Source organism: Rhinolophus sinicus, chromosome 1, assembly GCF_057876585.1.
Source record: "Rhinolophus sinicus isolate RSI-liver-muscle chromosome 1, RSI-T2T, whole genome shotgun sequence".
Lineage (NCBI taxonomy): Eukaryota > Metazoa > Chordata > Mammalia > Chiroptera > Rhinolophidae > Rhinolophus > Rhinolophus sinicus.
The window spans coordinates 156,614,321-156,626,601 of NC_142501.1; the positions used below are offsets into that span (position 1 = coordinate 156,614,321).

Here is a 12,281-nt window from a genome sequence, read left to right on the forward strand (position 1 = left end):
ATGACAAAACGTGGTATCCATCGCCTTTGCCTCTCCAAGTTGTTTTCTTACTTTTTTGTCAAATTAAACTTACCACCGTCCCCTTGATGATCCTGCTAGGGTCTCTCTCCTTTGCGCTTATACTTCTGTTCCCCGAGTTCAGGCCCTCATTACCTTTGCCTAGACCAGAATCAGTTACCCATGAAGCCACTTGTAATCCATCAGTATGAGCATGTAAGATGAAGTTTGCTAGCCTGTCTATCCAGAATTTAATTTGTGTATCAGATACTTCCAGAGAGCCCAAATGCTCAGTGGACATGGGTGGAATACCAGTACTCTGCTGATTGTCTCATTTGTGCTCCTATTCTTGTTAGAGGGGTGCATCAATCTGTTATCCCACACAGCAACTGGTCTGTTACATCAGCCTCAAGTCTTTAGTTAAAGTCTTTCAGTATCAAAACTTCCTGTAGGAGCATCACAGCATAATCTGTGATCTCTGTGGCAGAAGGATTAGGGCATTAACATGAAATGTTCTTCCAGAGTTCCATACCAACCAGTGATAGTATGCGTGGAACAAAGATGCCATCCCTGCCTGTGGGTGGAAAAATGAAAGCGGAAGCATGTAGATAGAGCAGGAAAACGATTAGTAGAACTTATAAAGCTACAGAGCCCTCTGAATTAGGCAAAATTATTGGTACTTTAATATAGTCAAATTCTGTGTGGCCAGCTGATGTATGTAATTAGCATGAAAATGCATTTCTTAAGGAACTACTTAATTTCCTCATTTTTCTTCTCTTAGAATAAGTAACAATTATAACCTTCATGTGAATTGATGTAATGGTAAATTCTTTGTAAATATACCTTCTGGTTGTAAGAGTCATTTAAATAAATAAAACCAGTACATTCCAGGGTACATCAACAGGCACGATACCTTCTATGCTTTATTTAGGTGACATTTCACCAGAGTGTTCTTTGATACAATTATTTAGAAAGACAGTATTCTGTATCCTATAATTAGTGTATTCACTCAATATTAAAAAAATTACTATGGTTCTGTGCTTAACGCAATACTAGATGGTAGGGATACAAAGACAAGTTAATTCATGGCCGTGGGACTTAGTAGGACTTTATTTTTCTTTAATAAGTTAGAGTTTGTAGTTTTTAAATGAGAATGACTGATTTTGATCCTTCTGCCCCATTCATGCATATTACCTTCTGTGAGACCACACTTTGGTGCCTTCTTTGACCTCAGTAAGTTGATGGTGATCTTTGAGAAAGTGGCTTTATGGATGAGGTAAAAGTAGAGGGCTTCAGAAATTTCAATGAAAACATAATGAGCATTTTAGTTAGGTGATGCATTTAGTTTTTATCCATGTAAAACACAGGAAAGTCTAGAATTCTGCAATTAGCTTATATTTTTGGAAACATGATTGTTTTTTTGACATTTTGGCCTGTGACAATGCTATTAAAATCAGATATGTTTAGTTTATAAATAACTATGAAAACCAGGTGACATCCCTATTCTGTGTCCTTTTTCTCTCAGAAACTTTCTTGGTAAATGATAAAAACTGTCAAACTAAAACAAATAATGTATCAAAAAATGAGTACAAAATAATGTATTTTATGTCTAGTGTTACTAATACTGGGTGACATTTGGCTAGTTCTTGCAGAAACATCAGACCGCATCATGCCATTGAAATTCATTCAGAAAATGACTTTGTTGTCAGTGAAGGAAAACCAGATTTTCAAATTCTTGTGCTATATTGTACCAAGGGAAGTAATTTTTAAAGTCAAATTTGTTTTTAATCCAAAATTGTTTTTCATACTTATTTTCTTAACAATGACAAAGGGATATTTAGTTTAAAAATACAACATAATCTATTAAATATTTAACAAAGATTACAAATACTTTAGTTCTTATGGACATATGACCGAAAAAAAAAACGTCAACCTAAACTGAATCCTAAGAAAAATAAGGTTGGGAGCACTGATAGGCCAAAGCATTTTGTGAGACCTTTAATGGTGGCATAGAGGCAGTGTATGGATAATTTTGACCCTGGTACTTTGTTGGTACTAAACACTTTCAGCTTACTTGTTCATCATAGAAAAGTCATCAACATTGAAATCTATCCGTTAATACAAAATGATCTCCTACTCCATTTCCAGGTTGTATAATTTATACATATGATTTACTAATTGTTGTTACATTTTTTTATTTTTTTTTATCTTAATATAAATTATAAAACCACTTTAAGTACTGGAGCCTTTTATTATAATGTTTTGATTGGGGGGGGATATATCCAAGAAGACCCTATTAGAAGATCAAGAAATTTTGATGATTAGGACTTAATCATTGACTTGTACTGTTAGGACTTTGACTACCACCTAGTCCAACATTGCCTCTTAATTTCTGACAAGTGGTCTTCTGGGGGCTGCTCGAATGCTTCCAGGAACGGGAACTTCATGTCTCCGAAAGCATTCCTGCCAGAAACACAAATCTGTCTTTCTGTAGCCTCTGTCCTCAGGGACTGTCCCTGCCCTTTGAAGCTACACAGAACACGTTTAGTCTTTCTTTCCTATCACAGATTTCACATCTTTGAAGACAGTTTCTCCCTACAACTTGAGGCCTACCATCATTTTTATGTGAGTGGTTTTGGACGCCTATTCCTCTGGTTATCCTTCTCTGGATCAGCTCGAGATTTTCAGTTTCAACTTAGAATACAGTGATTAGATTGGGACGTAGCATTTTTCATGTGACTTGATCACTTGCTTCTGGCACACATTCATTTGGCTCCTTGTTCTACTGCTCAGTTTTGAGGAAGGAGGGAGGAAAGGGCCTGTGATTGCTTCAGTCTCCTTAGCATCCCTGCTGAACCACTTTATTAGGCCTACTCCCTTCTGTTCCATACTACTTGGAAAAACATTTTTTTCTGGTAGACTTCCGTTGGCAAGCTCTAAGCCTCACCCAGATAAATTGCCCAGTTGAATTCCCTTCTTTGTTCCCCAAACTCTCTCACTCTGGAACTTAAGGCATTAAAATCCTAGAGTCTAAATCAGACTTCCCTTTTATTGAATTCTAATTATAGCGGGCATTATTGATTCAAAATATGGAATATTCTGATTACCATACTGATATCAATGCTATTTCTTTTACAGTGCTTTATAGCATTGGCTTCTAGGGGGGATCCGATTTCTAAATTCTCCTGGTACATTGTGCCTTTTCGTAATTGCCAAAAGGCATATATTTATCTGGCATTTTTTTTTCATCTAGAATAAATGCTTTTTTACGCAATTATTTAGCATTTTCGAAGCACCATGATCATGAGAGGAATTGACATTGTGAATTAATATTTATTGAGAATGCGCAGGGTGCCTGCTGCTGTGCTTGTCTCTTTGTAACAGCTCCATCCATTGAGAACCACTCTGCAGACTCACAGCCTTTCCCCCAGTTAATTTAGGAGCAGCTGCGGTCCTCGCAAAGTGAAAACCAAATGTCCTCTGGGGCCTCAGAGGAACCAAATTCATTTTTCACCCCTGTAAATTAACTAGCTTCTCTCTGTGGGGTCCCTATGATTATGACTCTTTGAATAAGTTATACAGTATCATCGTTTGTGAAGAATATGTTTATAATAGATTTATTAGGTTGTTTTTGCCCAAGAACAAGAGAACAGCTTATGGTTATTTGAATTTCCCTTTTGGTCCACTTAATTTCTTCCTTGCTTTGGTAATTTAAATATTTAAGCTGGTTGCTTCTTATTAGATGGATTGAGATATTTTGTAATTAATTCTGCAGAGGACAGAAATATTTTTTCTTTTCATGTTTATAATTAAAAATGGTAAACAAAAATAAAAGAGCTCAAAACCAATCTGATATAAAAGAATCTTAGTTGAAACACTTTTTCTCATTCGTGCATCGAGTTACGAATTATCATATGTTGTAGCACCAAACTGTTTTATGGCAAGCCCTTGCTACATATGAGTTATCTTAATTTGTGTTTCACTTAGATTGTGGTAATGTGTATTCCTGGAATACTGTAATTTGAGCCTGGAGAGACTTAGTGTTTGACTGGATGGACATCTATAAGTTAGGATTTTTCCAAGCTACGTTTGAGGCCTCTGGATCCACAGGATTGGGCATGAAATTCTGTGGAAATGGGTTTTCTTGTGAAAACTTTGGCACTTCTAATCATTACCAGTAATAACTAGTAGAGAATTAAGAACTATGAGTTTCTAATTGATTTCTTTATTTATATGTTGACACATAAAAGGGTGCTGTATTGGAGTTTGATGAAAATGGAAAGTAAAAATAACAACAAAAAAAGAAAGAGAAATTCACATATGTTTCTTTTTCTAAATGTGTTTGGAAATGTGAGAAGGGCCCAAAGAGAGTGATTCTTATCTCCTAAAGTCACACTCAAAGCTCCTGTACACACACAGGGCCTAGAGTATATCTAGTAAGCACTATATTCTCAGTGCTTGACGTTTTTAGGGCACTTTCTAGTTCCATTGGTTTTGCCTCCTTCAAAATAAAGTTCAATTTTAGTACAGGGTAAAACCTAAATAAACTGCTAAAATAGCACCCCTACCTGCCTTCTCTAATTAAAGGATTTAGAGTTGAACACAAAACTGGCCTGGGAAAAAATCAGTTTACTTGACTATGAGTTTAAACTGGATCCAATATCTTAGTAATGAATGTCTTACAATAAACACTCTCCAGGAGTGACTTCTGATATAACTGAACTGTATTGTACACTTTAAGGGGAAGGAATGGGAAATAAAAGTGAATATATTATATAAATCATATAATCCTGCCTGTGATTTTTAATGAGGTTAAGCACTATTATAAGCAAAATTGAGTAGCTTTTTTCCTCATAAATTTTAAGAAATGTCATCCTGAAGTTTATTAGCATTTGTCTTTTTAGCTACTTTTATACCTACAGTTTAATAGTACATCTGACAAGAATACCATTGCCAAGAGGTTCTTCAAAATGTATATATTGATGTATAAATTTGAAAAACTAATAGCTAAACTAAAACAGATAAACTGTCTATTTATTTATATTAGTTATTAATTTTCCATTGCTGCTATATCAAATTACTACAAACATGATGGCTTAAAACAACATAAATTTATTGTCTTGAGACCTAGAGGTCAGAAGGCTCACATGGGTTCCAATGGGCTATATCAAGGTGCTGTCAGGGCTGTGTTCCTTCTGAATGCTCTGGGGGAGAGTGCATTTCCTTGCCTTTTCCAACTTCCAGAGGCTGCCCACATTCCTGGCTCATGGCCTCTTCCTCCATCTTTAAAGCCAACAATGGCCAGTGGAGTCTTTCTCACATAGTATCACTCTGACATTGACTCTCTTGCCTCTCTCTTTCACTTATAAGAACCCTTAAAATTACATTGGGCCCATTGGAATAATACCAAATCACTCCCCCAACTGATCAGATCAATCTAGGTCAGCTGATTAGCAACCTTAATTCTGTCAGCCAACTTAATTCTCCCTAGTGACGTACATATTCAGAGGTCCCAGGAATCAGGACGTGGACATCTTTTGGGGGACGTTATTCTGCTTACCACATTATCTGACCTAAATTTTAACATGATTATGTTGGCTGATAACCCCAACAGTATACTGAAGGGCGGCAAGAATAGAAGCAGGAAGATGAGATAGGAAGCCAGTGCAGGAAACCATATGAGATAAAGTGGTGGATTAGACAAGGATGGTAATAGCTGTGGAGGTGGTGAGAAGTAAGAGGATCCTAGGTATGTTTTAGGGGTAATTTGCTGATCTGTTAGATGTAAGATGTGAGAGAAAGAGAAGAGTTGTGTAGATGGTCCAAAAATTTTGGCCTAAGCATGAGAAAAAAATAAACTGCCATTAATTAAGATGTAAAAAAACTGCTGAAAGAGTTGGTTTGGGGCTTCAGTGTTCAGTTAATGGAAGGCTCACAATGCCTCCTCTCCTAACGAAAGAAGCAGCATTTTCAGGTGCCTGGTAGTGATTCTAGTCAGGCCCATCTGTCACCTGTCAGGCCCCTTGGGAATTTCTACCAAGGAACTGAAGATTGTATTCATTTGCTACCCTCTAATTCTCTTCTCCTGTTTGCGAGGAAGGAGCAGTGATGTCTTTTTAATAATGACTTCTAGATTATCTGAATTGTCAAGAAGTTGGATTTGGGAGGGTGGTAAAGAAAAGAGAACACTTTTGCCTTTGTGATGACCTCTGTTATTCCAGTGACTTATGACCTACTAGTCCAGAGAGGTTGTTGTAACCGCCTAATATATTACTGAAACTGCTTTGCATGACGATCTGGTCAGGTCATCCTGAACTGCCTGTGTCAACACTTACTTGCATAAAACTTAAGAAATGGGAGTTTCCTCCAGTATTGAGCCCCTGGTATTGAGCCCCCGGGAAGCATCCTTTTTCTGTAGGGATTCCAGATACTTCCAACCAAAAGTAACCCTGAGTGACAATTCCATATTATTACCAGGCTTTTACTTCTTATTTATTGTATTTGAAGAGTCCTTTCAAAGACCTCCTGACAGTAGATTAGTTAGTTATTCCAGTGGTTTTTGCAGCCAAAGAGTCCTTGTGGAACTTGAAAAAATAATAGTTAATGTATATTAGGAGAAATTATTATGTTCCAGATGTTATATTAAACACTTTCATTGGCTTATTTTATTTAATTCTTAGAGCAAAGCAATGAAATTGTAGGGATTATTTTGGCTACATTTTACGGATGGAGTAATTAAAGCTAAGAAATAGTAGTTACAGATAGGGAATCACGGTGTTGGAGTTCCAGCCTAGGTAATCTGACTATAGAAACTGCTTCTCACTGCTATATCATATTTTCTCCCCAAACTGTTTCCTGCCATCTATTCATGCTTGAAATTATTGTGTGTGATTGACGTTAGCTCGTCCCTAAAAGGTCTCATAGCTAGCTTTCTGCTCCTCTATGTGTACTTCTCAAGAAAGCTAAGCCTAGCAGAATCCAGCCCTCTAAGAGGGAAAGCAACTCCTGGCAGAAAAGGCCATCTTTGATTCTGCTGCTAGTTAGTAGCCACAGCTCCTGACACCTGGTAAAAAATGGTCAAGAATTGAGCACCACCACAGCCTTCAGCATCCCCACATCGCCAGGTAATTTCATTCTTCGCTTCAGTGTGTATGGAACACCTGAGTGCAGTAGTGCTACTACTCTTTCAAAAGACCCGCTGTCCTGAAAACTGCAGTCACTCATCCTATCACTGATCTCGCTTCGTCTAGCAGTGCCAGAAAACAGACTGACTGTTCACCTTGAGATAACTTGGTAACTGCTGAATCAACCCTGCTTTTATTTGGGAGCAGGCTTCCTTGTGTGTGACTTGACTGTGAGCTTCATGAGAACATGGATTATGTCTGTTTTGTTCACTGTAGCCTCTAGCACCAAGCAAAGTATTAGGTACTGAGTAAGTTCTTGTTGAATGATCAGATTGTGCACATCCATGTGTGCATACCTTATGGGCAAACTCCGGTGTCTGTGTTCTAGTGGTGCTCTTAGGCTGTTGTCAGTGCCACTAGACACTGCAGAGGAATGGCCAAGCCACTAAATGGGCTCCCCTACTGACTCAGAAATGCACCCACTCCATGGGAAAGGTTTGGATTCAATGCTACAGCCCATTAAGCCCAGCCCTTGTCCTGGCCAGAGGCAGGTACTTAGGGAGTGTGAAGGTTGTGGACTAACAGCAACCACTCTTAAGGAGATGCGCCACATACAGGAAATTTTAAGCACTAACTTAGAGTGAAAAATACTTTCTTTGAAAAGTCAGTGAAACCATCAAATTTCCATCTGGCATCATTTTACATTTCTATGAGGTCTTGGTCCACTCAATGGACTGGAACCCGTCTCTGCTACATTCTCTGTGTTTTCAGGTTACCTTATGGAATTTATCTTGCTCTCTACTTAAAACGCTGCCTCCCAAATAATAAAGAGAATTCTGTGTTTTTGTACAGATTTTTATAACATGCCCCGAGATTTCATCCTTATTCAGGTCTCTTTTGTGCTGCAGTAGGAAGAGTGTTTATACAGAATTTCAGGGATGTCTTACCCTTGATTCCTTTCCCCTGCACACATACACACCGACCTGTTGTGTGGGACTAGATTATTACTGGCCAGCTGAAAAGTGATGCAAAGTCAATTTAAAAACATTTCTCTGCAGTGTGATACCTCCATTAATTCGTTAATGAAGCTGTAACTATAAACTGTTAGAAAATACAGAATTCTTCATTTAGTTCAAACACAGGCAAATGTAAGTATGCAGTGCTAAACAGTCCCTGGTTTCTTTTTTATTTTTCCAGGCAAGAAAACTGATCAGTGATTTTGCCATTATCTTGTCCATTCTCATCTTTTGTGTAATAGATGCACTGGTAGGTGTGGATACTCCAAAACTAATTGTGCCAAGCGAGTTCAAGGTAAGTGAATTTCTGTCTTTTGGTCATTCCTGGAACTCTTTGGCTTTTTTTCCTTTCCTCTATTCTTGTTTGTCATATTTCTCTTTGAGTTAGTTTAGTACAATTATCCATTTCTTTACTTCAAAATTGTCCCATTGCTAGGTGCATACATATGTTTTGTCTATTCACTAAAATGAAATGCTTGACTTGGATCAAGTGTAACGTTCACATTATATTGATTTTTATTGAAAAATACCTTACAATAACATTGAAATCTCTGGTTTATGTTTTTAGAATATTTTAAAATATCCAAAGTATTTCATACAACTTATCATTTTGATCCATATAATTCTAGGATGCAGTGTATCATCATTTTGATTTTATAATGTTGAGTTTAAAACTCACAAAAATTAAGTAAAATGCCCATGATTACATTACTAACTCAGTGCTCTTTTCCTGCTACTAAACTACCTGCCATATATACACACATTTTTATATAATGTGCATTTTAATTATTATAAAGAAGATACAGGAATTATTCATTTTATAAACCTGTTAGTATGTGCAGGCCTAATGGCTAAATTTACATTTCAGTCATTTTTAAATATCTGTACCTAACTTTCCATTATAAGTTTTTCACCCATTTTCTAGAGCATTGCTAACCTTTCTCTCCATCACAGAGACCATATACTGGCTAAGGAACATTAACTGTAGCTTTAGCTTAATAACTAGTCAGTGAGAAAGGATATCTATGTTATAGCAAGCAAAATATTTTTAGCATTATTCTGCCTTCACATACTCATTAACAAAGATAAAGTTCATTCAATCATTAATTCATTTAAGCCAATATTTGCTGAATGTTTGCTTTGAACTAGGCCCTGTACTGGGGATTTGCAATGCATTGATGAGCAAGATAAGGTTCTTTCCCTTACGAGCTCACATCCTGGTAAAGGTAGTAAAATGTGGACAGATTCAGTGATGGTGTTATGAGCAAAGTGACATGGAAGACACAAATATCTTCAGAGAAGTGAAACTTTCTCGATGGGAAATGTGGAGAAAATCATTCATAGACAGGATTCTATTTTAGTTTACGTGCATTGTTTAAAGTTAGGCAAAAGATAGGAAATTTTTTTTCTGTAGTAGAAATGTGTCATCTACTGATAGGAGAGTAGATGGAGAACTGGAAAATGGCCATATTTTTCATTTTCTGTGATATTTCTGAAGATATAGCCAGTTAGTCTGGGTTATTTTTCATATATAAAATAAGAAAGACCAGAGTGTTCAAATACATTCAGTTATAACAGGGAGAAGTATTTGTAGCTCTCTTTACATATTATATTATGAAACTATTACAATTTGGCAGTAGTAGACACAACTCCAATATAATTGCTAAAACCTATGAACAAAGTTCATGGTGGTTTTGTCATTTCTGGCCTGCCTCTCTACTGAACATTACATCTGGGTTTTTCTTATGACTGCCCCTTAAGCTTAAGTCACTTTCTTCCATGTCGAGTGTCCTTATCTTAGGTGGTTCTAAATGCACAAAATGGCATTTACTTCTTTTCTACCAGCCTGTATTCTTAGTCTCCTTCATTTAAAATATTGCCTTAAAAATAATCTCCGTTGGGAAATTTTGGGTGAATAATCTTCTTTGTTCAACCTGTCAGTAAAGTATTTCCATTTTTCAATATGTTGGCCCTCCAATAAGAAAAATATGTCTCCCCCAGTGATTTTGCACCAAGTATGTGTTAATGTTGTTTGTTTTATGTATTAATATTGTTTGTTTTTTCTCTTCTTCAAGCCAACAAGTCCAAACCGTGGTTGGTTTGTTTCACCATTTGGAGGAAACCCCTGGTGGGTGTACCTTGCAGCTGCTATCCCTGCTTTGTTGGTCACCATTCTGATTTTCATGGACCAGCAAATCACAGCTGTGATTGTAAACAGGAAAGAACATAAACTCAAGGTAAATGTTCATAATAACAATTATCATTGCCTTCTGCTTTCTTTGCGGTACATGAAAATACATATTGATTAAAAACCAAGATGGTTTTATTGGGAGTTATAGCCAGTGTTAAGACAGAGTCATAGATAGATCACCTTGTGTTGACACAGCTGCTCAATATAATACTTTAGAAAAACTTCATTTAAATCTGAAAGAATTGTTTTATATCATATTTCCTTAGCCACTGAAGAGGGCAATATAAACTGTTTACCACTCAACCACTGTCATCATCCTGCATTTGATTTTAATGTGATAATTGGCCTTAACAAAGACAATGGCAAATGCTTTTTCTGAAACTAGAAAGATAAAAATGTGGGTTTTCTTTTTTAATTAATTGATGTGGTGAATTATTTTAATAGATTTTTCTATTGTTAAACCAACCTTGCAATCTGTAGAATACAGTTTTTTTTTTTATGCATAGTAGAATTTGGTTTGCATATATTATTTGGGAATGAGGACAGGGGATTTTTGCATCTCTGTTTAAGAGTGACATTGGCCTGCAATTTCCCTTTCTTATAGTATCCCTGTCCGACTTTGGTATCAGGAATATACTATCCTTATAAAATCAGCTGCAAAGTGTTTTTCCTCCTATTCCACTTCTAGTCCATTCTCTGAAACAGAATATAATATTATCTTTATTGTATGCAACATGCCAATTATCTTTTCAATGAATGATCAGACATGATTGTAAAATTAACTGGGAAGTTTCTGTGTGGAACTTATAAAACTGATAGACTGTTTTGATGGCTATAAAATATTCAGATTTCTATTTTTCTATTTTTTCTATTTTGTTATTTTTCTAGTCTGAATCTATTATTTTTCCCTTTAAATTTCTAATATTATTGATCAATCTACCCAGAGGTTTGTTAATTGTATTATTCTTTTTTCAAAGAAGCAATTTTTTACTATATTGTAAAATTCCCTTTTTACATTCTTTGCTTTTAACTGAAGTATTTAATTCATTTAAATTGATACTGATGACTGATAGATTTGTATTCATTTTTGCCACCTTTTTTTTGCTTTCTGTTTGTCTAAATTTCTGTGTTCTTTTTTATTTTCCTTTTTTGCTTTCTCATAGGTTGATTTAATTTTGTTTTTATTTTCTTCACTCTCCTTTTTTTTTCTATTACTTTGGAAGTTACACACTTTTCTTTTAGTGATTATTTTACATATTTTAAAATGCATATTTTAGTTCTAAAGTTAGTATTTACCCTTCTCCTGAATTATGCTAATGGATAAAAAATGGCTCACTTTTTTTTCCAATTTACAAATATTTATGTATTGAAAATGAGGGGGGGAAAGCACTCAAAGGAAAAAAAATCCTGATTCAATCTAATACATATATTAATCAAACCAAGAACACTTTCTTTTTTTTTTTTTTTTAATTAAATTTATTGGGGTGACAATTGTTAGTAAAATTACATAGATTTCAGGTGTACAATTCTGTATTACATCATCTATAAATCCCATTGTGTGTTCATCACCCAGAGTCAGTTCTCCTTCCATCACCATATATTCGATCCCCCTTACCCTCATCTCCAACCCCCCACCCCCCACCCCCCTTACCCTCTGGCAACCACTAAACTATTGTCTGTGTCTATGAGTTTCTGTTTCTCATTTGTTTGTCTTCTTTTGTTGTTTTTGGTTTATATACCACATATCAGTGAAATCACATGGTTCTCTGCTTTTTCTGTCTGACTTGTTTCGCTCAGCATTACTCTCTCAAGATCCATCCATGTTGTCACAAATGTTCCTATATCATCTTTTCTTACTGCCGAATAGTATTCCATTGTGTATATATACCACAACTTCTTTATCCATTCATCTATCGAAGGACATTTTGGTTGTTTCCATGTCTTGGCCACCGT

The 12,281-nt window shown here is 36.0% G+C and overlaps 1 protein-coding gene across 8 annotated transcripts in view; it reads left to right on the forward strand.

Annotated features, from left to right (window-relative positions):
- SLC4A4 (solute carrier family 4 member 4) overlaps positions 1–12,281 on the forward strand; it is a 343,883-nt gene that overhangs the window by 290,110 nt on the left and 41,492 nt on the right. For all 8 annotated transcript variants that reach the window (XM_019757100.3, XM_088791346.1, XM_074324475.2 and 5 more), the window contains 2 exons: positions 8,319–8,432; positions 10,213–10,374. In XM_019757100.3, the coding sequence (XP_019612659.2) occupies positions 8,319–8,432; positions 10,213–10,374 (276 nt within the window). The remainder of the gene's footprint in view (positions 1–8,318; positions 8,433–10,212; positions 10,375–12,281) is intronic.